Source organism: Halichoerus grypus, chromosome 6 (genome assembly GCF_964656455.1).
Source record: "Halichoerus grypus chromosome 6, mHalGry1.hap1.1, whole genome shotgun sequence".
Classification (NCBI taxonomy): Eukaryota; Metazoa; Chordata; class Mammalia; order Carnivora; family Phocidae; genus Halichoerus; species Halichoerus grypus.
The window spans coordinates 7,633,174-7,660,209 of NC_135717.1; the positions used below are offsets into that span (position 1 = coordinate 7,633,174).

General features: G+C 52.5%; 2 protein-coding genes across 2 annotated transcripts; both read left to right on the top strand.

The window, feature by feature from the left end:
* Nucleotides 1-4,554: 4,554 nt before the first annotated feature.
* Nucleotides 4,555-10,412, top strand: SERPINE1 (serpin family E member 1). Its single transcript, XM_036078815.2, has 9 exons — nucleotides 4,555-4,669; nucleotides 5,249-5,520; nucleotides 6,127-6,360; nucleotides 6,897-7,091; nucleotides 7,701-7,899; nucleotides 8,843-8,943; nucleotides 9,060-9,146; nucleotides 9,717-9,800; nucleotides 10,140-10,412. Exons 2-9 carry the CDS (start codon nucleotides 5,250-5,252, stop codon nucleotides 10,175-10,177), a joined length of 1,209 nt encoding a protein of 402 aa, XP_035934708.1. The 5' UTR covers nucleotides 4,555-4,669; nucleotide 5,249; the 3' UTR covers nucleotides 10,178-10,412.
* Nucleotides 10,413-20,255: 9,843 nt separating this feature from the next.
* AP1S1 (adaptor related protein complex 1 subunit sigma 1) lies at nucleotides 20,256-26,512 on the top strand. Its single transcript, XM_036078818.2, has 5 exons — nucleotides 20,256-20,369; nucleotides 22,201-22,379; nucleotides 23,058-23,166; nucleotides 24,167-24,304; nucleotides 25,537-26,512. Exons 1-5 carry the CDS (start codon nucleotides 20,367-20,369, stop codon nucleotides 25,582-25,584), a joined length of 477 nt encoding a protein of 158 aa, XP_035934711.1. The 5' UTR covers nucleotides 20,256-20,366; the 3' UTR covers nucleotides 25,585-26,512.
* The last annotated feature ends 524 nt before the right edge of the window (nucleotides 26,513-27,036 follow it).

Consider the following 27,036-nt stretch of genomic DNA (forward strand, 5'->3'; position numbering starts at 1 on the left):
TGGAAGGTGGCCCTGGGGTGGCCCTGGAGTGCCCCACAGGCCTGCACTGCCTTGTCCTGGCTGACCCCAGCAGACTCTGTGGTCACAGCTACCCCAGAAATTGCACACCCCACCCTTCCCTGCTCATCAGACTTCCCCTTATGGCCACACTGGGCCCCATTCGCTCCCTCTACCTCTTTCCCCCAAGAGAGGAGGCTCATTCTTGCCTGGGGGGTGTAGGGGTTTTGGTGCTCATTGAACAGCGACATTATGAGAGAGCCCCCAAGGGGATACTGCACCTTGGGCCCCCCAGGACATAAAAATCAATGAGACATGGCGACAGCACAGTAAGCTCCCCAAGTACAGACATGACCACGGGACAGGGGAAGTGTGTGCAAGGGATGAAGGGTATGGGGACTCGACAAGGGATCGGGGATGTGGATGGCAGAGAATGGGTCAAGAGGGCTAGGACTAGAAGAGTCGGTCAAGCTCAGTTTGGTTTTTACCTTTTACTAAAACAAGCTCCCCTCCTTCCCAGTATGTTCGGGGGATCGGGACAAGTGTCGAATGTCAGGGAGGTCCACGTGTGACTCCACAGCCCAGACAGCAAGATCTTCCTAAGATCTAAAATCTGCAAAATCAGCCAGGAGTTGCCCATCAGGTCGGGGGCGGAAGTGGGAAGATCTGGTCCGGAGCGGACAGGGGGGGCTGGCATTTGATGCCAACACTCACCCCAGGCCAAGGGAAGCGAACAAGAACATCTAACATCAAGAAGCTTGCATTGTATCAAGATTAACAGCTCAAGCCGTCTGAGTTCCTGTTCTGGCTCTGTCCCAACCAAGCGTGGCTGGCTGCCACTTAGTGAGAGCCTAGAACACGCCACACGCTCACAGACAACATTCCATTGAATCCCGACAACCTCGAAAGATGGGGCTCATTCTCAACCTCTCTATAAACTGTCATCTACATGCCTATCTACAAAAAAGAAAACCGAGGCATCCGAAGGTTAAGTTTTGCCTAAGGACACACAACCAGCAAGGTTTCAGATCCGCGTGCCTGGGCGGGTCTGACCACTGCAGTGACCGCTCTTTTCCCCCACCGGACGGCGCCGTGTGGCCTGACACACCTCACGCCCCCTCTGTGGACCTCAGGGCCCTGGCCTGCGAATTTGGAGGACCAGACTAAATGGTTCTCAGTGTCCCCTGCTCTGAAACACTGGGATAGAACTGCAGAAAAGAAGCAGCCGCGGACAAGCAGGGCTGGGGCTAGGAGATGGGTTGGGGGCTTGCCCTTCTGCCTTCTTCAGGCTATAGGTTTATAGGAGTTTAAGGAAAGAAGGCCTGCAGTGGCCGGAGAAGGGAGAGGGGGTTGTGGAGGAGGAGGGGACATAGGGCATGGCACCAGTGTGAGAAGGGACCCTGGACACGCCAAGGTGGCCCATCTCTGTCGGGGTCCCAGGGGCATGATCTTAAGCAAGCAGAGGCCAGGAGACAGGGCACTCACTCCAGCTCACTCTGGGGAGAGGGGCCGAGCCAGGCCAGCCCAAACACAGGCTATTTTTGGTGTTGTGTTGTTTGGAGAGCAACCAGGCCAGAAATAGTGCTGTGAGTTAGTAGGACCCTGTCTTGCTCCCACCCCCTGCTCTCCCAGTGAAATCACCAAGAATCGGGAGGCCGGCTCCAACATTCCAGGGAGCCTGTGTAACTGATAGGGGGCAGCGCTTTCCTCCCCACAGGAAGACTTGGAGCACAGCATTTGACTGTAAAAGGGCTTCTGCAAGAGGAGAAGCCAAGGAAGGGGGACTGAGTCAGAGAGAGCGGAAGAGAGAGAGAGGGAAAGTGGGAGAGATCTCCCGTGGCCGAGACTAGGGGCAGAGACCTGCTGACCAAGGATTGAACAGGGAAGTCAAGAAGAGGGAGTCCCAGGAAGAGAAAGGGAAAGTGAAAAGGCCAGTGGGTGGTGGTGTTGGGAGAGCAAAGGAAAAGCAAAGAGGAAGAGAGGGGAGCAGGCCAGAGGGCAGCTGGAAGCCAGGAGGTGAAGGGTTTCGGGGAAGACCCGCTGCTCTGAGGCCAGAAGCGAACCAGGGCTGCTGGGGTTTGTGGGCGTGGGATGGGGACAGTCACGGAAAGTGTGACTCTGGTCTAGTCACGAACCACCTGCTGATGGACAGATAGCAATATCTTTCCCAATTGGTTGGAACTGAAACTTCCCCAGAAATCCACACTCTTATAACTCACCCTCTTATCTCTGACACTCTGGGAATCAGAGATGGAGCAATTTCAAAAGCAGGGACTTTTCTCTTTCTGTCTGTTTGACCCGTTACAAAAGAGCCACGGCTTGAGCAAGGTGATTGAATCAAGGCTGTTCGCTTGGGGTTCAGGAAAAGGAGGGAAAATGATGGCTTCTTGAGTCAGGATGGATTCTGAGAAGGGCGTCGCATGGAAGTCCGTCCGGGGGCAGCGGGAGATCCAGCTGCACCGTGATGTGTGGAAAGTCTCCACAGGGCAGACAGGGTGGAAGCAAGCCCTGACCACACAGAGGAGTGACAGGGACCACGGTCAAGTCTGGGTTTAGATCACCTAGCGGCCCTAGCTCTTCAGAAAGTCAAAGGAAGAGTCAGAAACCCCAGCATGGGACCCAGTGACACTGGGCCTTGCCTCAGTTTCTAATTCACACCCACCAGATACCTATGAGTTCCCTCCAGTTTGGAAAAAACCCTTTATTAAGTCGGCCCTTTGTGTTTCCAACATAAATCGTGTCCCCACTCTCCCCAACAGGACATAGAGCTGCTCCCTTCCATACCTGGGAACAGAGTGTCTTTTCTGGAATGGTGTCAGGGTCATCCATCAGGTCCAGGAGCAGGGATGGAACCAGTCACTGCACTGGCAGGAGCCAGCCTGTCCACAGAAAACAGCAGGGGCTTTTACGGCTAAGGCCTGGTGGGGCGAGGGACGACGGCTCCCAGTATGGCCAACGGAAGAAGGGAAGGAGGCTCAGCTCCAGCAGCTGCAGAGGATGGGCAGTGGGGTGCCTCCAGGGACCCCCTTTCAGCCGCTTCTCCACCCACTGCCCTGCTAGCTTGGGGCTTGGCTCTCCCAACCCCTCGTCCCCCTTGAGCCCCCAGGGGTAGAGGGCAGGGCACTGGGGGCGTTTCCAGGGGTAGGAGATGGATTGAGGGCTGCACTTCTGTCTCCACTTGAGAGAGGTCAGGGGTAACCACCTCCTCATGCTTAACCACTCTCTCAGGGACTCCAAACCAGACCAGCAGAGGAAAAGGACATAAACAAGAAGTTACATGGAAACGGTCCTGTACTGGAAAAGGGTGGGTGATCCTAACTTTCCAACTGAGGTTTGCTCTTCTTTCCCTACCGCCCCCTCCCCACTTGACTCCCAGGGACAACAGAGAAAACAAACGGAGGCGGAGACAGAGTACAAGTGGGAAAAGCCGGCCAGCTGTTGTTGCCCTTGGCATCTGCTTACTGAAAAATCCAAAACAAATATCCCGACGCTTCCACCCACTTAAATTTCCTGTGATTCTGCTATCGGCTGTCTCCGAGGATACTCCCAGTCGAACCCCATCACCTACACCAAGCAAGACAGTGTGTGGACCAGCAGGTCAAGGGCTTCATCTCCCCACCCAGCTACCCCCTCTGCCCACAACAGCCTGGGCACGTGGCCTGACCCCGTCGAGCCCCCAGGTGCCCGAGTCCGGTCCCACACACCAACTCCCACCTTTCTAGCATTGTTGGGTCACTCCTCCACCTCCAAGCCCAATGGCCTAGAGGCACACCCCACAAACCCGCCACAAATTGACTCTCTCACTGGTGCTCCGGCCTGCGGGTGTCTGTGTCTCGAGGAAAGGATAAGGTGTACTTCTCCCCAGGCTCCTAATTCCTTGCCAAGACTTTACCCCGTTAATCCCTGGCCCCCTTCATCCTCCATCACCCCACCCAGCACACTCAAACCCCCTCCAGACACGGCTGTTGGCACCCAAGAGAGCCCTGGAGGCACTGCGAGAGTCTGAACACGTGGGAGAATCAGCTGTGTATCATCGACGGGCTGGCGGGCCCTCGGCAGGGAAGAGGGAAAAAACAGAAGGGAGTCCTCTGCGTGCTCATGTCCTAGACAGTCAAAACCCAGACAATCACATGGCACACTCTGTGCCCTCTGGCCACTGGGATGAGGCCAAGAGGAGGGAGGCGACCTGTTTTCTCCAAAAGAAAAGGAAGAATGTAAACAGGGGAAGGTCATCGCAAACACCGGGTATTTGGGCTGGCCCTGCCCGGGGTCAACCTGGCAGATCATCCCAAAAGAGAGGGACACAGGCAGAGGGTAGCAAGTCCAGGGAGGCCCTTGGGCCAAGGCAAGCAGGGTTTGCCCCGTTGTTCCCGACCCCTCTCGCACACGAACACACACATGCCTCAGCCAGTTTGGCAGAGGGAGGTGCGGAGGGGGCCTGGCCGGACTTCCAGAGCCAGAAAGTGGGTGGGGCTGAGCCATGAGTTCATCTATTTCCTGCCCACGGCGGTATAAAGGGAGGCAGCAGGCTCCCGAGGAACACAGCTGCGTCTGGCTGCAGGGCCAAGAGCACCGTCGAGAAAGCCACACCCCCTCTGGGGCAGCAGAATCACCACCGTCAGCAGCAGCAACAGGACAGACGCCTATCACAAGGCACCTTTGAGAACTTCAGGTAAGAGAGAAATTAAAAAAAAAAACCAACTCTCCATCTCTTCCTCGGGTTAAGGCGAAGAACGCCCCTCCGCGAAATGCCCTCCGTCCACGATCTCCGCTTTTCTTCTTTTCTCCCCCTGCTGGAGACCTGCAGACCTGAGTTGACGGAGGGTGGCCCCACCAACAACCCCACCACCCAGAAACAAGGGCCTGGATTCTCGGTCCTTCTGCATCAGGACACCCTGCCCACCTCTGGAAAGGGGCTTTTCATGCCCGCTAATTTGAATGAATGAAGGGTTGTGAAAGCATTAGAAGAGAATTAAAAGCATTATGCAAATCAAAGGCGTTAGTATAATTTGGCCTTTTGTTCCGCGCCCCCCCCCCCAAGGGAGAGACACTGTAGGGTGCTGCCAGGGGTTTGGGAGAGTCCCACAGGTGGAACTGCGCTTAAGACTCCCTGGGGCTGAGACGGAGGGGACAGGCTCAGAATCGGGGCCGTCAGGGTTCCTTAAGGACTCTCGCCCCCGTGTTCATGCATCACGCCACCCGCCCGTCTTCCAGAACTCTCCGCTCACCAGATCCTTTCTGCTTGCTCTAGGATGCGGATGTCTCCAGTCTTTGCCTGCCTAGCCCTGGGCCTGGCCCTCGTCTTTGGTGAAGCGTCGGCATCCCGCCCCCGCCAGACTGGGGCGGTGCAACTGGCTACAGACTTCGGAGTGAAGGTGTTTCAGCAGGTGGCACTGGCCTCCAAGGACCGCAACGTGGTTTTCTCCCCCTATGGGGTGGCCTCAGTCCTGGCCATGTTGCAGCTGACAACAGCAGGAGAGACCCGGCAGCAGATCCAAGAGGCCATGCAGTTCCAGATTAATGGTGAGAGATGGGGCAGAGCCGGGGTCGGGCGTTCACCCCGTCTTCTCGGGACAGGGGCGTCACCAACCGGAAACAGGGGGAGGGCCAGTTCCTGCGCCACATCTCCCCCGCACACCCTGCCTCACTGGGCCCTGGGTCCGTCACCGGGGGTACAGGCCAGGGGACATGGCGTAAAGCAGATGTGCCTTACCACTTATTAACTGCATGACCTTCATGCCCCGTGGACCTGTTTCCTCATCTGCAAAATGGGGACAATAAAATTATCTCCCACACAGAGCTGCTGTAGGGATTCAATCGAATTATGCGGGTGAAATGCTTCTCATCGCTATTATTCTGATAAGAAAAAAATGTAGGGTTCAGAACTTAAAAGCAGAGAAAAATATTCTAACCCACAAAAGGGTCAGGACCTGAGATTTTTGAGGAAAAGAGGGAGACGCAGAAGAGATTAAGGTTTGGAAGGAAATCTCCCTCCATAGACCCCTGGGGGAGCAGAAGAGCCCCATCCAGATGGGCAGGATTGGGCCTCCCATGGGGGAAGTTGGCCCAACTCGGGGGCCCTTGACTCAACATAAGCTGATGTGTCCTTTCTGTCCTGTCCGGGCACAGAGGAGGGCATGGCCCCTGCCCTCCGCCAGCTGTACAAGGAACTCATGGGGCCGTGGAACAAGGATGAGATCAGCACTGCCGATGCCATCTTCGTGCAGCGGGATCTGAAGCTGGTCCGCGGCTTCATGCCCCACTTCTTTAGGCTGTTCCGGACCACAGTCAAGCAGGTGGACTTCTCTGAGGTGGAGAGAGCCAGGTTCATCGTCAACGACTGGGTGAAGAGACACACAAAAGGTGAGCCGGTAGGGAGAGGAGGCTGGGCCCGAGGGCCTGCAGAGGAAGGGGATCTGGAAACAAATCTCCAGCATCCCAACCTCTCCCCAGCAGTGTGCTCTTCTCTGTAGATGGGTCAGGCGCTTTAAGAATCAGAGCATCTTTGTTTTCATAAGTAGGCCATCTCACGAACCACCTCTAAGGGCAGCCCTAAAAAGTGCTGTGAGTTGTCATAAGAACGGTTACGACCACAAGAAGAATATACAGCTCTCTCAGCCTCCAGCTTAGGGAGCAAAGTAAGGGAGGACTCACTCTCTGCGTCTGATCCTGGGCAGGATCCCAGGGCCAGAGCGTGTGCTGAGCGGGAAACCCTCCCGAGACTCCTGGGAAGATGGAACAGGTTGAACACAGCTAGACTGTGTTCAGTTACGCCCCCAGTCTGCCTCCTGACCGGATCCCCTCAGAGACACACACATCCAATCTGAGGACCGAAGGGAACCCGCTAAGAGGATTAAAGCCTATCTAGCCCCCTCACGGCTCACCTGGCTTTCTCGTAGGCATGATTGGTGACTTACTGGGCAGAGGGGCCGTGGACCAGCTGACGCGCCTGATGCTGGTGAATGCCCTCTACTTCAACGGCCAGTGGAAGACACCCTTCCCCGAGTCGGGGACCCACCACCGCCTCTTCCACAAATCCGACGGCAGCACCGTCTCTGTGCCCATGATGGCTCAAACCAACAAGTTCAACTACAGTGAGTTCAAGACCTCCTTCCAAAAGTCCCACCACTACTATACCTCATCCCCCTGGGAGGTTCCCTTTCTGGGGGAGGAGAAAACCCCGAATGTAGCCCAGCTTTGCCAAAGACTCCCCAAGCAGAAGCTGTTGGGATAACGGGAGCAGCCAAAAGTAGCTTTAGCTCATGCGAGAGGAAGCTGACATCCAGGAAGTCCCTCGAGCCCGCCTATGACCACGTGACCCCGGTCTCTGGTCCCTGAGTGTTTCTAGTGTGATTACAAGGGCGGGGGGGGGGGGGGAGCGGGGGCTCACAAATCCTGCTGGGGGCAGGCCTGTGTGGAAGTTGAGCTGAAGGAGAGAAGACTCGGAATGAGTTAGTGGCTGAGTGTGGGGGAGAGGGGGGTGAAGGCCAAGAAGGCCCAAAGGAGACAGAGTTACCAGAAGACACTGAATTGGCAGAAGAGAAGGGAAATGGGGATTAAAAAACTCTGACTGGGGGAGCCTCCAAAGCCCGGGTAGAAAGCTGGCTTCCAGACAGAGGAGATAGAACTCGTTGCAAACCCAGTGCTGGGTGAGAACCAACAAGAGGAGTCATCTTCAGTGCGCCAATCTGCTGTCTTCGCAGCCGAGTTTTCTACCCCCGACGGCCGTTACTACGACATCCTGGAATTGCCCTACCACGGGGACACTCTCAGCATGTTCATTGCTGCTCCTTATGAGAAAGAGGTGCCTCTCTCTGCCCTCACTGACATCCTGGATGCCCAGCTCATCAGCCAGTGGAAAGGGAATATGACCAGGCACCTCCGCCTCCTGGTTCTGCCCAAGTAAGTCACCCCTCGCTCTCACCACCCTTGCCAACGCCCAACCCCCTCTACCTGCCCCCTTCCCATCCCGCAGGGCTCCCTGAAAGGACCACCCCCTCATCGAGTTTCCCAAATGTGACATTTGTAGGGCAGGGACGTGTGTGGGAAGCTGATGGGAAACACTCCGGCCTGGGTTTGATTAAGATTCCTCTCATCCTCCCTCCTCCTGTTTCCACTGGAGGGCGGCGGGGAATTTTTCTAGACCATGCCCCCACACTTACCACCCTCAGAATACCCAGCCAAAGCCAGCCAAAGGAAGAGCCGGAGAAATGGTGGAAGTGGGGGGGATAGATCGGCCTGTGAAAGACCCTCTCCCACCCGCATCGGCTCAAGTCAACATCCAAACAATGGAGACAAAAGGAGCCGAGCAGCTTCTTTCTAGCTGGCTTCCAACCAAGCAGATTTTAAAAATCCTTCTGCAGAACCACAGAGGGTGGAGAAGGCTGAGGCTGGGTCATTCCAGAATTACAGGAAGCCTCCCACCACACTTACCCCAATTTCCAGATGCTTTAATGCCAGGCCTGGGGAAAGGGGAGAATTTAGCTGGTTTGCGGGCTCTTGCCCCTCCCTGGCCCCCAGCCCTAGAAAGTGAAACCCGAGCTAATGAGAGCCCTGATGGGAAGCAGGGGGAGCCCAAAGCCTCTCTGCTGGAGTCCTCTTCAGAATTAGCTCCCAGAAACACAATCTACAGATCAGGTTCCAGGGGGTGGGGAGATGGCAGAAAATGTTCATTTCTATTAGGCCTTACACACAGATTTGAAAAGACGAGCCTCCCTCCACTTCCACATCTGTCCCCATCCTGTCGGGCCAGCCAGCCAGCCCAGGGAGGGGATACGATGTCAGGGACTGGGAGAGGCCGCAAGGGGCGGCCTGAGCTTGAGCTGTTTCCTGCTCCTGTTCCCAGGTTCTCCCTGGAGAGCGAAGTCAACCTCCGGGGGCCCCTGGAGAACTTGGGGATGACCGACATGTTTAGGCCAAACCAGGCGGACTTCTCGAGTCTTTCAGGTAGGAGATTTTCCTTTCACTTTCTTCCGCTGGTGGACTGTGGGGCCCCTAAGAGACAAAGGAGTGTGTCCCTGAGAACCCCAGCTGATCTGCCCTCGGATCCACTTGTGTTTCAGATCGAGAGGGACTGTATGTGTCCCAGGCACTGCAAAAAGTGAAGATCGAGGTGAATGAGAGTGGCACGGTGGCGTCTTCCTCTACAGGTGAGTCAGGTTCAGGTGAGGCCTGGTGGGTCTCAGCCCAGGACTTCCAGGAGGGGCCCACATCTGGGATGGACCCCACGGCTCTGCTCTACCAGCCTCTTGCCTCTCCCCATGGAGCGGCACCCCCCCCCCGCCCCCGGTGCCAAGGGCATCGCCCCAACCCAACCAGAGTTTCTCAGCCTAGAAGGTGAGCCCACTTGGCCTGGGAGCCCAGTCCCTCACCCGATGGCTCCAGAGGTCCCTTGAAGGTGAAAAGCCCCCCCCCCCCCCCAGGAAGCCTGGCTTCTCACGGTGGCTAGTCAGCTTAAGGAACTGGCTCACCAAGACGCTCTAAAAGGGCTCACCTAAATGGCTGTGAGGAGTGGATAGATCTCTACGAAACTCCTGGAGGAAACCAGGCCTCCGAGAACTTCCCTAAACCGTTCAGGTTCACGGCCAGGAGAACAACCAAGCCTCCTAGTCACCCCGCAGGGCTGCCATCAGAAGGCTGGTGTCAGGGGATTCCTGATGACCAGTCCAGGCGCCAGTGCCCAGTCCCCCTGTTCTAGATCATTGTTCCTTCTCTCTTAGCCATCATCGTCTCAGCCCGAATGGCCCCCGAGGAGATCATCATGGACAGACCCTTCCTCTTTGTGGTGCGGCACAACCCCACAGGTGAGCCGGGGCCGTGATGCTCCGCTGCCCTCTCCCCCACCCCCGCCCCATTTTCTCACCTCAGGCACCAGTCTAGACAGGTGTAGACGCTCCCTCCTACCCCAATAGGACTCCAGACAAAGAATCCATAGCTCTGCTCCACCTCTTCCATTCAGGGACGATGCTCTGTCACCAGCAGAGCACCGTGCCAGGACCCCAGCCCTAGCTTAGTCACAACAGCAGCTGGGACTCCAGACAGCTCACTCACGCTCTCACATCTCAGTTCATCCATAAACATGGGGCTGGGTGAGCTGTGCCCTTTCTTCCCGTTCTCATCTCCCACGCTTCTTCCGTCCTCAGGCACGGTCCTTTTCATGGGCCAAGTGATGGAACCCTGACCGTGAGAAAAGCAGCCCTCATCTGGGACAGAACTGGAGGTGTATCCGAGAAAGAAGGAACTCCAAAGGGGAAATATATATATATATATTTTTAATTAATTTTTATGGAGGAAAAAAAAGGCATTTGCCTTTTTTTTTTTTTTTTAAGAAAAAAAAAGGTAAATCTTTCAAATCTGCCTCCCAGACCTCAGCCTCTCCCAAGAGTGGGGAAGAGGACCTTTCAGTAAAACTCTCTCATGGAGCCCCCAGGACAGACTCCGAAGCACAGCTGGGTCTCCACACCAGACTGTAAAACTCTGTACAACCCACCAGCTTCTGCCCAGCGCTCTGCCCCTCCGGGTCTTCGGACCTGGACCCCGCTGAGACCCTGGCAGGATGGCACCCCAAGGCTTATGGGAGCTTTTGTGTGCTTGGTAGAAACGATTTGTGTTCCAGTCACGTTGCTGTCACTCTCACACTGTCTTCCACTGCTAAGGAGGCTGGCGGCGAGCCAAAGGCCAGTGGGAGAGGCGCCCTTCCAGCTCGAGGTCTGTGCTGCCCCAGCTCAGAGGTCACGCGGATGGGCAGCGCCCCTGCCCACCCCGTGTGGAAACCTGCCCTGACCTGGCCGTCTCCCTCCCGAGAAACAGTGTGCATGTGTTCTTTTGGAGTGTAGGTGACTTGTTTACTCATAGGAGCGGGTTTCTGCTTCCCACTAACTTTATTTTGCAGGAATGGAGGAAGAAAAGTGAGATGTGTGCCTGGCTCTTGGCTCTCAACTCCTGGTGGGGAGGATGGGACGCCAGGGGTGTGCTTCAGTATTTATTACATCCTCGTCCTTGTGTGCTTGTGAGAGAGAAAGAGGATGCTCAAGAAAAACGTATTATATGAACTTGCTTGTAATGTTCCCTGGTGGTCTGTGTCTTGCATCTCAGGAGTCTGGCCCCTTGACTAGCTGCCCCTCTGGGCGGCAAGCGTGGTGGGGCCCACACTGCCACCTTGTGGCTTCCCGAGCCCGATGGCTCCTCTCCCTTCCTGGCCCTTCCACTTGATGGCTAAGACCCCCGCCAAGATTATCCACCTTTAGGGACCAAAAGGATGTGGTGGGTCAGAGAGACTACAGCGAGGACAGAGTGGTTTCAAAATTTTCCAATATATTTAGGAACAGGAGAGCAAGGGGCTGCACGACCTAGCAGGACAGAACTTTCCCCAATTACAGGGTGATTCACAGCCGCATTGGTGACTCACTTCGATGTGTCATTTCCGGCTGCTGTGTGCGAGCAGTGGACACGTGAGAGAGGGGGAGAGAGATTGAGAGAGAGAGGAGAATGAGAGAGACCATGAGCTCGGACTTAACTACCCTAGCTAGATAATCTTTCTGAAAACCAGCAAGCTAGAGGCCATGGTATGAAGACCAATTTGTTAAAGAATTGCACATAGATGTCGAATGAATGAATGTAATCCAAATAGGACCCTAATAACCTCCCTCCCCCACCCCCGTGCTCTTCAGTGAAAAATCTTTGTTGTTTGTTTGTTTGTTTCTCGTAATGCACTGGACATGACAGCTACACACAGTACCCATAAGGATACCCAAATGTGGGGTCCAACATTCTTGAAGTTGTGTTGAATCATATGCTTTTTCACTTTTGATATATAAACAAGTAAAATATTTTTTAAAAATAATAAAATAAATTAATTAAAATATTCCAAAAGAGTCCCTGTCTTTACTTTCCACATTTCACACAGTACAAAATCAGAATTCCATCAGTCCATAGACTTCTCCACTAAAGGGGATCTTTACGCCCACAAGCCCAAGGCACGGAGACTTGCCCCGGGCAAGTCCCCGGGGCTGACCATGGGGCCTCTGCAAGAAGGCCCATGGGACATGTTGTGCAGGGTGAAATTCTCCCCCTGGGTGTCACCCTCAAAAAGGAAAGAGGGGTCCCTCAAACACCTTCTACCTGCCCTGACACCTGCTCATGCGCACTGTCCCTGTGGGCTCCCATCTCCGTTCATGCCGTTGCCTTCCCTGTCAAATGCCCCCACCCCTGCGCCTACCCCACTCCCCACTTCTCAAAACCCAGACCAAGTCCGGCTCCTCAACCTGGTGTTCCCCATGGGTCTGGTCCACACCATCACTCTCTACTTGGCATTTAACAAGATTTCTTTTTCCGGGTGTGAAACAGTGCTCGTATTCATGTGTGCTCTTTAACTTTGAGTGTGTTACCCTCACCATCCCCATGTACAGATCGGGTTCCTTTGAAAACAAGGCTCTTTTGTGATATAGACTCTCTTAATATCCTCCTGAAAACGACATCCTGGAAAGTCTTTTATTCTCTTCCTCTAGTTTCATGAAGGCTCTTGCCAGGGGACATACCTCCCCCAATTAGTTTCTGTTCATATCTTCAAAAAAATCATCTTTTAAACTGAAAAAAATACCAAGAATTAGCTGTCGAAACTATATGCTGTCCAGCTCCAGAACCCTAAAGATAGGATTGATAGATCCAGCCCCCTGGAAACCTAAGTCTCTCTCTCTTTTTAATTTTTATTTCTTTTAAGGAATCTCTAAGCCCAACGTGGGGCTCGAATTCATGAACTCATGATCAAGAGTGAGTTCAGACTGAGCAAGTCCCTAGTTCTTGTCTTAATAGGAACTAATTACCATCTGGGGGCTCTTGCAAAAGCTGTCTGACAGTTAATAGGTAGTGAGTTCTCCATCACTGGAAGTGTTTAAGGACAGCCAGGATGACCTCTTGGTGGAGATGCTTCTGCAGTCAGGGTATATTTTTTAAAATGTATATTTTAATCTAAATTTAATTTTAAATGTCAGGTGACTTGTTTAAGTGATACTAAACACAAGCTCATAGTAAGACACTCAGTTAGAAAGGTAAAAATGGGAACTTAATTGGTCCCCAGTTTCTTGGGTGTTCTTTTAGAACTTCGCTAAGCATTTATAAGCATATTTAAAATATTCTTCACTTTCACACAAATAAGATCATTATACATATATAATTATATATATAATTATATATATATATATATATATATACACATACCTACATACACATACACACACACACACACACAGTGTTTGGCAACTTGCTTTATTTACCTAATGATATATCCTACACACCTGCCCTCATTCTCTTTACCAGTTGCATGTATAGATGTACTATAATTCCTTAACCACTGTTGATGGATTTGGGTGGTTCCATGGCCTTTTTTTATTGCCATTTTTTTTTTAGATTTTATTTATTTATTTGACAGAGAGAGATACAACGAGAGAGGGAACACAAGCAGGGAGAGTAGGAGAGGGAGAAGCAGGCTTCCTGCCAAGCAAGGAGCCCGATGCGGGGCTCAATCCCAGGACCCTGGGATCATGACCTGAGCCGAAGGCACACGTTTAACAACTTAGCCACCCAGGGGCCCCTTTTATTGCCATTTTTGTTACCAACAAGGCTGAGATGGACATCTTTGCACATTCATCCCAGTACATGTGTGCTTGTGTGTCCATAGGGTAACTTCCTAGCAGCAGGACTAAGGATCTTTCAAGAAACTCTCAACCCTGCAGTCATGTGACTCTGGTAATACAAACATTTTCAAAAGGCACAAAACAGTCAAAAGTGATCATTCTGCCTGGTTAGAATCTTACTTCTTCTCAAGCTTAAATAAGCCTTCACAACTTTCCTAAATAAGCCCACTGCTGTGAATGAAGATAGATTTTAGGCCTTGAACTAAAGGAACCTTCACATTATAATTTTCTCTAAATTGTGTTAGACTTCCTTGGAGCAAGTTTAGATTATGATGTAAATCCAGAAAGGGCGTTCATTCAACCTACTTACTCCCCAATCTTTCAACATTTGCTAAAGGCCTTCTCCCTGACCCTGTCATTCCTGTTTCCCTCTAGAGGGACAGTTAGAGACCTTCTTGGATGCCTCCAAAGTGGTACACTAAGATGTTCAAAGGGGATGCGGTTGTTTGGCACCTTCTCCTTATGTTTTCCTCTCTTTGGATTTGTCTTTTTTTTTTAGGCTTTCTCTTCTCCCCTAAGGGTCCATATAGTAAGAGGGACCCCAAAACCCAATCAAACCTGAAAGGAAGGTCTCCTCTCTTCTTTGAAAGCCAATGGATTAACTGTACTGGAATTAAAATGTAAATTTTGGAAGGAAGGTGGAAGGGAAAGAAGGAAGGAAGGTAGAAGGGAGGGAAGGAAGGAAGGAAGGGAGGGAGGAAGGGAGGAAGGGAGGGAGGGAGGGAGGGAGGGAGGAAGGAAGGGAGGGAGGGAGGGAGGGAGGGAGATGGGGCGTAAGGAAAGAAGGCCAGTATGCATAGCCCACTGAAGCTACTCTGAGCTTTCGAAAGATGATCTCAACCTCAGTGAATGCTCCTTCTTTCCTTTCCAATTCTCTGGCAAGCTCTGTGGGACCAAGATGGAACTAGAAACTCGTCACAGAACTAGAGAAAAGGGGCCATAGAGGCCACTTGGCCTGCTTCTAGCTGGCTCAGACCAGAGATGCCCAAACTAGACGTGGCCTGATCCAGTTCACAAGATCACTGAGATTGGTAGCCAAAACTTCAGCTGGTACTAAAGTATTCCTCTTTCTGCAAGAATACTTCCTTCCTCTTGTACAGCTCTCCCTTTGGGCTCATAGTGGGGAGCTGGAGTCATGAAGGTAACAGTCCAAGAATTCAGGGATACAGGGACCCAGACGGATCTGTCCTCCTTACCCCTGCAAAGATGACCAATTCCATGAACTGGGCTAGCTGTTGAGGATTTACCCATCGGTAACAGATTTGCTTAGAAACTGAAAGAGTCTCAAAAAGCAGAGCAAGTTAGCCTGGTTCGACAGTGTACACTTCAAAAACCCATCCGTCCTTGCTGAGAAGTCTCAGAAGAGAAGGGGTCATCAGAAGGCCTCACCCCCGCAGAGAGAGTTTGCTCCGGGAGGTGCCCTATTTAACTGTGCCCTCTGCTTTTCTCAGATATTTTGGGGACAGAGATGATGATGCGGCCTCACAGTACAAAGCCTGCCCAGTCCTGCCTGGCTTCGCCCTGGCCCGCCTCCTCCACCCTTCCAAATCTCTCTTCCTCCATCTCTTTAGAAATGAAAAGCCAACAAGATTTGCTTCCAGCCATCATTACAGCACATTTCTTATAAACCTCACACAGTGGAATTATTTATCTGCCCACGTGTGGGCAATGAGTATGACTCATTCTGTAAATCCCTCCATGGTAAAAATATTCCATCAGAATGAAACTTGTCAAGGAGACACCATCTGTTTTCCAAACCACTCTTTTTTTTTTTAGGTGGTTCCTCAAGTAAGTTTCGTTGCAATAGTAGCAAATACTTATGTCGAGATGAGGAAAGCAGGCAGAGAGGGGTTGAGAAACTTGTCACTATTATTATTATTATTATTATTATTATTATTATTATTATTATAACAGCCCAGATGCCTCTGTGCTCTTTGTTACACTGTGCCACCCCGCTCTGTGGCATTCGTGAACACAGGTCTCCCTGCCCCCACGTGCCAGGCACCAGCATGCCCTTATACCTCCGTCTTCAGCCTGCACGCCCGCCTCCTACCACCACATAGCCTCTTCCTTTATTTCCTAGCCACCAGATGTCGCTTTGACTCCAGTGGAAAGCTCTTTTTGAAGGAAAGCAGCTGTAGCTTCTGCCAAAATCTGGCCAAGTTTGAGCCCCATACGATTTAACAAGTATTTATTTAAAAGCTTAACTGGATACTGGGTACTGTGAAGCCCTTTTAAAAAGCATAAGTGATCTTTCTTACTATCAAGTACCTAAGGAGAGTAGACACCAAAAAGCTGAAATGCTACGTGAGTCACTGCCCAAAGATGGTTGAAGGGAACACTGTCAAAATGATCGCCATGGTCTACACTAGAGTGCAAGGCTCATCAGGACTGGGACCTTGATGGAAACTTACAGGATGGATAAGGTGGATTTGGGTCTGTGGGGCAGGCATGGTAGGGCATTTCAGAAAACAGTGTGGACAAAATGACAAAGGAACAATATTAGCAAGTCATGTTCAAGGCACATATCTGAGGAGAAGGTTGGTCTTTAGACTGCTGTCTCTCTCCTCTGATAACCCAGCCAGTCAACTCTCCCCCTCTTCGAAACACCCTCTCCTGATCTAGTCAGGCAAGTCTGGCCTATGTCCCTTGAATCAGCCATGCTTTCTTGTTATCCTTCATGTCCCAGGATTATAGCCTGCAAGCCTACGAAAAGGTGGTGACATTTACCACAATGGGAAACCAAAAGATGGGATGGTTTCAGGGGAGGGCGAAGGAAGGCACCTCAGTGAAGCTTGAGATGACAATGGAATTTTCTTTTTTGAAAAAAGGTTTTATTTATTTATTTGAGGGACAAAGCGAGAGAGTGATCGAGAGAGCACAAGCAGGGGGAGCTGCAGAGGGACAGGGAGAAGCAGGCTTCCTGCTAGGCAGGGAGCCCGACATGGGGCTCGACCCAGGACCCTGGGATCATGACCTGAGCCGAAGACAGACATTCAACCAACTGAGCCACCCAGGCGCCCCAACAATGGAATTTTCAAATGGAGGATCCAGTGTACATTTATTCAACCAATATTGGGTATCTGCTGCTGCACATCAGGAATTGTGCTGGGCACAGTAGAAACAGCAAAAGAAGACAGTTTATCCTCTAGCAGAAATAACAGACATTGGACATGCTACCGCTATATACAAAATTAGAATGTAGCATATTTTGGATTAGAAGATTTAAACATCTAGATTTGATAACCATGGATACCAATCATAACTGATGCCAATCAGCAAGCACTATGATGGAGGATGCTGTGAAGAAACAAAAGATGAATAAGATACCATCCTTGAAGGAGCTTCCAATCCAGCGGAAGAGACAAGGCGGCTTACATGTGCAGCCAGGGGACAACATGGCATGCTAACCAAGTTTACCAGACTTCTTAGTTACCAGGAACAGAAACCAACTCTAGCTAAGGGAAGCAGCAAAGGAAACTGGGGAGCTCAGGGAATTGCCAGGAGAGCCAGAGAACCAGAGGAAGGTCTCATACTAGAGATAGTGCCCCCAAATCACAGCGGTGCTCCCGCCCGAACCTTCACCAGGCACAGGACACCGCCATTGGTGCTGCTGCATTGGCGCCCTAAATTTTGACCCTGTGACCCTCTGCCAGAGTCTTACCTTCCCTCCATCACCTCATTCCTTCCCGGACCAAAGTCGGGGCAGATGCGCGGACTGGCCGAGTCCAGCCGACATGGCGATGCTGTGGTCCCAAAGAAGGCTGCAAAAGCGAATGTCAGGAAACTTCACATGCTTCACTGGGAGGTTGTTCCATCTCTCCCTAGACTCATAAGGTGGGATTCCCAAGCCCTAGGAAGTGGGGTTAGAGCCTGGGAGGTGAAAGACAATGGCAAACATCTACCACAGAAGGTATTCTAACTGTCCAGACTGTTAGGAACAGTACATGGTAAGGTCCCAACTGCTCAGTTAAAACAAAACAAAACAAAACAAAACAACAACAAAAAAAAACAAAGATGGCTACAAATGACATCATTAGGGAACTATGGACTATTTAAAAGAATGTGCAAAAAACGGTTGCAGAGGCACCTGGGTGGCTCAGTTGGTTAAGCGTCCGACTCTTATTCCGGCTCCAGTCATGATCTCAGAGTCATGGATCGAGTCCCACATTGGGCTCTGCGCTCAGCACAGCATCTGCTTGTTCCTCTCCCTCTGCTCCTCCCCCTGCTTGCTCTCTCTCTCTCTCTCTCAAATAAATAAAATCTTTTTTAAAAAATGGGTGCAGAGGGCATCACAAGAGGGAGAAACACAGAGCATAAACTCATAGAGATGAAAGACTTCAGGCCACCCCTCCAACCACCAGAGGAACCACCACCTACAAGCAGAAGAGGAAAGGCTTGGGGAGGTTTCAGCATGGTCTGTAGGGTGACAATACAAATGCCACCTGCACCTATGAAGGTGAATCTCCCCTCTGACCCTCCAGACTTATCTTTGACTCTTCCTCCTTTTCCTTTACTTGGATGAATTCTCATTCCAGTTTTAGTATATGTGTTGCCGAAGCGAGCACACTTGGATGAATTCTCAACGTCAGTTGATGGGCCCATTACAGGCATCTCTCCAATTTGTCCCTCTCCATTTCATCTTTGTGCCTGGATTCCCAAAGATGATCCTCCAGCCTTCCATTTATCCTTTCAAATTGTCCCCCGTATTACTATAAGGTTAACTTTCTTAAAACCATTCTCACCAAGTTATCCACCAGCTCAGGCAACCATAATGCCTCCCAACTGCCCATTGCATCAAATCTGAACTCCTCTGCAGACACAAGCCAAATTGGATCACTAACTCAGAGATTCGCTACATTCGTCGTTTGCTAACAGTGAAGAGATCCAGTCCACCGGCTACAAACTAGTTTGAACCACCTGAAGTCTAGGACTCGGCATGAGCAAAATCCGTATTTCTAACAATTCTCTCATGAATCTTCTCTTTTCTTCAGTGAGGCATACCACTTTGAGACAAGGAATTCTAGAAAGTATCAGCTTTCCAAGGAGTGTAGGAGTTCACATCTCTAGAGCTTCCAAATTTCCACCCGCTGTTGCTCAGCTCTCTGCTTTACCTCTCTGCCTCACGGCTCATTACTTCCTTATCTACAACCTTCCCCCCAGCCTCCCAGGAGCATATTTCTTTTCATTCGTTTTGCGTTCTGCCCCTCCTACACATCTCCTTTCCTTCTTTTCACTCCGTAATGATTTACCCTTCCTAACTCCAACAGCTGGCTTTATCGATCTTATTCTTGACCTAAAAACCAAACAAAACAAAACAAAAAAACCCAAGATAGTTAAACCAACATCTACGTCAGTGGCAAGCTGAAGGTGTACACGGAGGAAAAAAGGGATTGACAAAGAGGAAAAAGAAAAAGTAGAAGAAAGAAGTTGAGAAAGGGAGAAAGTGAGAAGCGATATCGAGTGTTGACTGTGTTGACCATGTGCCAGATACTTTCTGTACATCCTCAAAACAACCCTGCAAGGCAGGTATGCCCATCCTCAGTTTTCCAATAGGGAAACTGAGGGCTAAATGACTCACCTGAAGCCACACATCTAGTAAGGGTCAGAGACGAGACCCTATCCCAGGTGGATTAGGCCCCCTGTCTTGCAACGACAGCATATTCCTTCCATATCCAAGAGTAAGAAAAAATGATCATAAAATGGAGACGGGTAAGGCCTTACCAACAATAGCTCCAAGTGCTATTCAAAAAATAATAGCATCATTTTCAACATGACAAAACGGAAGGTTTTCTCGTATCCCAACGTGCCAGTTGCGTCACTTGACCGCGAGGAAACACACAGGCACAGGCGCGCATGCTCACATACGCACGCGGTGGACGGAAAAGCCCGTATTCTAATTCACAGCCTCATCTTTACACTTGTGTCCAGGTTACATCTGTCCCTTTTCAGTTTCGACCCGTGCTACCCTTTTAAGATGCTCTTTATTTCTTCCCTTTTCGCCTTCATTCATGCTCCTCCCCCTTTTCCTCACATCACTTTCATATCAGCTCCTCCTTTTCTCTTTTGTTTCACATCTCCCTCATTACCTACACATTTCCCTTACTTCTGGCGGGTGCCGCATCTAGCAGGTTCTCAGTACATATCTATTTTGGGCTCCATACTTATCTCATGTCAGCCCCCCCACCACGCTTTGTCTAGTCTTCCTCAAGTCCTCAAGTCAGGACTCCTTCCCTACATCCAGGTCCCACCCTGCGCCCTCTCCCTCGCCCCCGCCCCTCCATCAGTCCTCCCTGCTTCCGATAGTCGTCCCCTCCACCTCTCACCCCTTTTCCCGCCTTTTTCCCCCAAGGTTCCGAAGCGCGAGGACCTCATTGTCCTCCTCCCCCATCCTCCAACAGGCCCACCAGACGGCCTTGTTACCATGACGACAGAGCTACTCAAAGCTGAAGTCGAGGACCTGGTTGCCATGGCTTCCGCTTCTCCGCCTCCAGCCCCGCCCGCGCGCCCCGCAGCGCTGGCGCCTGCGCGGTACTCCACTCGAAGGGCCTCCGAGCCTGGGCGGGACGGGGCGGGGCTTCAAACGAGAGGGAGGGAAGGAGGAGATAGGGTAAGAAAGGGAGTGGAGCTGGCGCGTACGGTGGCCGAAGAGGGACGCGCCGAGCCGGAGGCTGCAGGATGGTAGGCTGTGCGGAGAGGGAGGGGAGGGGGAACCGAGGGGCGTGGGCTGCACCTGCGGGGGTCCTTGGGGGCCGCCCTCTGTGAGGGCCGCCCTCTCTTCCTCCGGTCCTCAGAGGCCCCACTTACCCGGGCCGGTGGGCCAGCCGGCCTCGCAAGGAAGAACAGCTGGAAATGGCTTTAGGGAGAAGGGGCGGGGAGGGGGCGCATATGTGGGGCGAGAGGGGGCTGACTAGGGGGCGGAGGGACCGTCCCGGGCGGGTGGGCCAGCCGGGGGGGGGGGAGCGCGCGGGTGGCGGTCCAGGGGGTCCCGATCACTGCCGCAGGGAAGTCGCCCGAGGAAGAGGGGGCGCGGGGGCCTGCCGGCGAAGGGAGGCGGCGGGGTTGGCGGGTCACCAAGACCCTCTGTTCCGGTACAGCCCAGAGGAACGGCGGCCCGCGGGGAGAGCGGTGTGTGGGAGGGGAGAGTTTCCGGGTCCGAGGAGTGGACGTCCTGCCTCGGTTTATCGCCTTGCTCGCCTACAGGCTGGGGTGAGGTGGGAAAGCCAAGTGGGCTCGAGGTCTTGCTCTCCAGGACCCAGGCTTCGGATCCCCGGCTCCCGTGCTCTTGGCTCTCCGCCCCACATCCCATTCTCTTTCCGGAGCCCAGGCCTTCCGTCTTCCTGCTGGCTTCCCGCTCCCCCGCCCCCCAATCTCAGAGGCGCAGTGCTCCCTTGCGCCCCTCTGTTGCCCTCCCGCCACGCTAAGCAGCGTGTCCCCTTCCCCACCACCAAACCCCCTTGATTTCTGATTTAGCCTACTAAACAAGTACTGTTCCAAACACCCACGGATTCCAGCCCTTGGTAATGCCCAGGGAGAGAACTGCAGGGAGAAGGAGCTAACTCCAGGGTGTAGACTGGACTCCCTGGAACTGGGAAACTGGGGGTGCACGGGGTACTGAGGGCTCTGCCCTCCTCCCCACTCTATTCAGCATTCACTTTGTTCCACAAAGCTCCAGGAACCACGCAGGATGGCGGTGTCCTAACCGAGGAACTGAAAGGGAAATTGGTCACCTGGTATCTGGAGGGGAGGGGGTGCAGAGCAGGAGGTACCCTAAAAGGAATCAAAAAGAGAGGACTGCTGGTGGCCCCAGAGGCCTGGATGGCTGAGGAGAGAAGAGGGTAGAATTTACCCCTGGGCATACGCCTGGCACTGGAGGGCAGTGCATTGGGGACATCGGCAAGGGTGTATGGCTAGGATGGGGTGGAGATTTGAGGTAGCTTCTGGAGAGACAAAATACCCCATTTCACCATGGTGGTGGATAGAAGGACCACAGAAGAAAGCAGACATCTCTTTGACTTCAGCTATGAGCTGCTTGCCCCTGTACTAGGCATTTTACTGACCTTTGAAAGACAGAGGAAGGAAACAGGAGGTGAAGGAATAATAATAGTGACACTTAACGTGTTCTAGTGCTTACCATGTGACAGGCACAATCGCATATATCAACTCATTTAATCCCTCCAAACAGGTAGGTACTTTTATTACATCCATCTTACAGACCAGGAAACTGAGGCCCTGAGACATAACACAATCGCCCGAGGCAAATTTCTCAACTACCCAAGCCAAGATTTGAACCCAAATGACAGACTCCGAAGCTCTGACCTGCCCCAGAAGGAAAGGCACCTGCTGGTGGGAATACCCAGAGTTGACAGCAAGGGCTGATTTTTGAAGCTAGTGGGAGCTGTGAATAGAGAAGCGTTAGAAGCATTTGTGGGACGCTCTGTGGCTGTGTTTCTGGAGTAAACAAACCCAGAGAACCAAATCTCTGACCCTCAGCTCTGCCCCCTGCCCCTAGATGCGATTCATGCTGCTGTTCAGCCGGCAGGGGAAGCTGCGGCTGCAGAAATGGTACCTGGCCACATCAGACAAGGAGCGAAAGAAAATGGTCCGGGAGCTTATGCAGGTTGTTCTGGCTCGCAAGCCCAAGATGTGCAGCTTCCTGGAGTGGAGGGATCTCAAAGTCGTCTATAAGAGGTGACTCGCCACCTACTTTCACGCTGTCTGGGTCCTGCTGGATGGGGGTCTGGCAGTGGGTTCAAATGGCTGAGCAATAAGGTCAGGGAGAACTGGGAGCTAAGGACATCTGGAGGGCAGTGATGAACTCCAGCTTCCTTTACTTTCCAAAATTACTTGGAAGAAATTCTGGTTCCCCACTTGTTTCGCTCATGCCTGACACCTACTTGAAGCACATACTTCTGTCGCCAAGGCCTTATCCTGTCCATCACACATGTCCCTTGCAGCCTCATTCAACAGTTATAGATCTGGCACCACTTCTCCCCAAACAAGCACACACACACACACACACACCACCTCTCCCCAAACACACACACACACACACACACACACACCCCGGCCAGTTCCTTCTCTGAGCAGGTGGATTAGTTGGCTCCGGTTTTTGCTGAGTCAAACTGAACAGGTCAGAGGGCAAAAGGGAAAGAGCTTGCGTGTTTGCCTCTGTCTTGTGAGAACTGCCAAGAGGCCGAGCGAGTTGTTACTATTTGCATACCCCGGGGCTACCCTGCCTGTGTCCAGTAGGGACACAGGCCCTGCACTGGGAATGAGGAGAAATGGGAGGTTTGGGTGCACAACACCTGGGTCCTGAAGCAGGCCCAGCAGCCCCTCCAGCAACCCCACGTGTGCCCCTGCCCTCAGATACGCCAGCCTCTACTTCTGCTGCGCCATCGAGGGCCAAGACAATGAGCTCATCACGCTGGAGCTGATCCACCGGTATGTGGAACTCCTGGACAAGTACTTCGGCAGCGTAAGTCTCCCCGCCCACCCTGTCCGTACTCAGCAGTCCCCTCTTTCTACCAAACCCTGGGACCCTTCCCGTCGCTGCCAGGAAGATTTGGGAGAGGCGAAGTTGGAGCAGTGAGAACAGTAATTAATTCCCCTCTTTAAGCCTTAAGCCTATTAACCATATCCCTTAATCAGCCCCAGGGAGGGGGTACGCACCGGAATCGGCCACTCCATCAGTCCATCTAGAGCTCAGTTTGGACGTCCCACAGAAGGTTGGAGACTACATTCAGATTTTCTCAGTGGCTTCTGACCTTGACTTTGCATTGGAATTTTCTGGAGAGTTGATTTTTTTTTTTTTTTTTTTTTTAATTAGTGATGCCTGGGTCCCATGCCCAGCAAGTCTGGATTAACTGATCAGGGGTATAGCCCAGGCATGGACAGTCAGCTCAGATCTTAGACGGGGAAAAGTAATAATTCCATCATTGATATTCCACTTAACAGTTTACAAAGTGCTTTCAGGCTTTTGTGCCTGCTCCTCATTTTATCCTGTGAGTAGGTGTTGTTATCTCAATTTTCAGAAGAGAAACCAGACTCAGAAATGAAATGTCCTCTCCATCTAGCTGCACAGTGGCAGAGCCGTGCTTGGCAATCAAGTCTTTCCACCCGTGATCCAGAATCTCCTCCTTCCCTGCCCGGTAGCGCCCAGGGAGGGAGGCTAGCCTGGCCACTGGTGGGAACAGTGCACAGATTTTGGGGGGAAGGCAGCAGGAACCACAGTCAAGGGTAGATTAGGGCAACTCATATTTCATGTTCACAGAGAAAGAGGCAAGAGAAGGAGAAGTCAAACAGTACTAAGCCTCGGGGTTCAGGGGCTCATAGGCCTGGGGCAGGAGCCTGAGGTGGGAGCAGTGGTCAGGAAGAAGACCATGGAGCCATGAGAAGAAAAGAGGTGGGCGGCTGGGGTGCAGGTCGGGCGGGAATGCCCCTTGACATTCAACTCTGCCTTCTCCCCGTTCTCCCAGGTGTGTGAGCTGGACATCATCTTCAACTTTGAGAAGGCCTACTTCATCTTGGATGAGTTTCTGATGGGCGGTGATGTCCAGGACACCTCCAAGAAGAGTGTGCTGAAGGCCATCGAGCAGGCCGACCTGCTGCAGGAGGTATGGGCCCGGGGCAGTGAGGAGGAGGAAGAGTACCATGGCAGAGGGGGCCCTTCCTTCCCTGGACACTTTGCCTGCCAGCCACAGCTGTCCCCTTCCGGCCACCAAGGGGGCCCCCCTCCCTGTGGCGTCTGGTCCTCACGGCGCCTGGTTGGCCAGCTTGCCCTTAAGCACTGACTGACTGCTCAGGGTGGGAGGTCGGGGTGGCAGACAGCCCGCCTGTGCCCATTCTCCCTCCTTCTCCCAAGACCCAAGGTGTCTCGTCGCAGCCAGATCTCCTTGGTCCCATACTTCTCTTGGCATTTAGGGTTGTTCAGGGAATTGGAGAGGGGCACACGATAGATAATTCTTTTTTCCCTGATGTGTCCCCCCACCCTTTTTTTTTTTTTTAACCCACACAGACACACACACTCAAAAGTCTCTGCTCCTCAGAAGCAAAGGGCTGTGGGGATTTGGGGGTTGGGGTAGAGGGTGCCTGGCTGTTGGTTCTCCTGCTATCTGACGCCCCCGCCCTCACCCCATTACTGCCTGCCCCCTCTCTGCTGTGCCACTGCTGAGACTTGGTGCAGGAAGATGAGTCACCAGAATCTGCAATGACAAGCAAGCTGGCCTGAGCTGGCTCTGAGGAGGGGGAAAGATGGGGGCTCATCGCTGCAGTAGGAGTAAGGGCAGAATTGAACTTGCCACCTCACTGGTCCAACTTCCCCTTCACACACACACACACACACACACACACACACTCACACACTCATGCCCTGGCACACACACCCACCCCTGTTACTAGTGCTCTGCTCAGACCCTAATGACTCATTTCTCTGCAGTCTGGTTCACCTTCCCTCAGGGACCTGATGCCAACTTATTACTCCCTGCCCCCACTTTGAATCAAAGGACCCAACCATCTGGCACCCCCAGCCTCCAGCAAGCGTTTCCCACCCCCCAGTCCCAGCTTCACTCCCTTCCCCCTCAGAGACTGAGCCCCCTGCTCCCCAAGCTCTGGTTTTGGGTTCTCTGGGTGGTGGCGGACTCAACCTGGACCCCCTCCTTGCCACTGTTGGCTCTGGGGGGTGGTCCCTGGAGACTGGGGACTGGAGACTTTTCCAGCTTTGAGCTCACATTGGCTTTTCTCTCCCCCCTCCCCATGTCTCTCTGTGTTCCGCCCACTCGTGATTGTCCTTGTCTTGCCCACCCCCCCCCCCATTCCCTGTCTGTCTCTCCTGGTGTCTCTGGCTCAGGAGGATGAGTCGCCTCGCAGTGTGCTGGAGGAGATGGGTCTGGCATAGCCCCCCCCCCGGCCTGGGCATCGTGGAGATATGGGGAGCTGGTGGAGAGGCAGGGCATGAGTACCCCTTTTCTTGGTGGAACCCAGCTGCCCCTCCTCTGCTGCCTCACCTTCTCCTGGAGTGAGCTGTGGGCTCAGGACCCTCAAACATTCCTTCCCTCACCTCTATCTCCTGTTTCCCCTTTCCCCAACGAAGGTTTTAGGAGCTAGGAGGTAGGAAAATGTGACCAAAATGGGGGTGCTATTTGGCTTTCATTCCCTGCCTTTGAAGAACTAATGTTACCCCAGACTTGCTCCCCTTCCTTATAACTGTAAATATATAAATACGTCAGGTTAAAGGGAAAAGGTTTTCAGGGCTCTTCTCTTCTCCCTTGCCCCATAACCTACCTCCACCCTGCCCCAGTAGCCAGCCAGGGCAGCTTCTCTGCCTGGGGTAGGGGTGGGGGGATTTCTGAATATTGAGAGGGAAGGCCTTTCCCCTCATCTACCCTCCTCCTCCTTGGCTGCAGTGGGGACTCTGTCCAGTGCCAGGGGAGGAACAACATAGTTAATTTTTTTCTAACCTTGCCACTTCGAGGGAAGTGAGGGATGGGGGAAGGGCAGGCTTTATGGGAGACTGTCCCTCCTTCACTCCATGTTCTGGGTGAGGCAGGAGCTAAGGGGTGGGGTGTGGGAAGTGTCTGACTTTATTTCCTTTCCTCTGAAATAAAAGGAAAAGCATTTCTGGACTTTGCCTGCTTAGGCTCTGTGAAGGAAGGAAAGGCTCCTGGGATTAGTCAGGAGGGGACTAGGATTGCCAGAGTTAAAGGGAAAAAACAAACAAACAAACAATAGAGGACATCCGGTGCCATTTGAATGATAATGAATATTTTTAGGATAAGCGTGTCCTATGCAAATACATTGGTTGTTTATCCATAGTGAAAATTTAACTGAGTGTCCTGTACTTTATCTGGCACCCCTATTCCAGATGGATTTGTGAGCTCAATGCCTCTCTGAACGTGGTGCCTCCAGCTCCCCGAGCTGCCTTCGGCCAGGGAGGAGCAACTCCTGGGGACATGGTTTCACTCCTGGGAGGTTTCTTTGTGGAAGATTCATTCAGCTGGTTTAGTTTTATTTGGAGAGAGGAATCAGGGGTTCAGGGGTATAGCCAACCCTGTATGCTTACCACAGGGTTGAGGAGTGGCTAAAAGCAGGGTGTTTCTGTAGCTGGAGGCCCCTCCTCCCTGTTTGTTGTGAAGTACACAGGACCAGGGAATTTAGGGGGCAGGTAAGGGAGGCGGGTGGGTGAGGTTGGAACAGGGACTGTGAGGAGCCACCTAAGTGGCTGGAGGATCATGGATAGAAGAGCCTTCTAAGTGGACTGGAGCTGCCCCACCCTGGGGACCAATGACTTTAACCACCACCACCACCACCCCCACCACCACCCCCACCCCTAGGCTGCAAGTGGAATTTA

Coding starts and splice junctions, on each gene's coding strand:
- AP1S1 (XM_036078818.2), top strand. Junction 23,167..24,166: donor TGGACAAGTACTTCGGCAGC/GTAAGTCTCCCC, acceptor CCGTTCTCCCAG/GTGTGTGAGCTGGACATCAT. Junction 24,305..25,536: donor AGGCCGACCTGCTGCAGGAG/GTATGGGCCCGG, acceptor TCTCTGGCTCAG/GAGGATGAGTCGCCTCGCAG.
- SERPINE1 (XM_036078815.2), top strand. CDS start 5,250: ATGCGGATGTCTCCAGTCTTTGCCTGCCTAGCCCTGGGCCTGGCCCTC. Junction 7,092..7,700: donor AACCAACAAGTTCAACTACA/GTGAGTTCAAGA, acceptor CTGTCTTCGCAG/CCGAGTTTTCTACCCCCGAC. Junction 7,900..8,842: donor CGCCTCCTGGTTCTGCCCAA/GTAAGTCACCCC, acceptor TCCTGTTCCCAG/GTTCTCCCTGGAGAGCGAAG.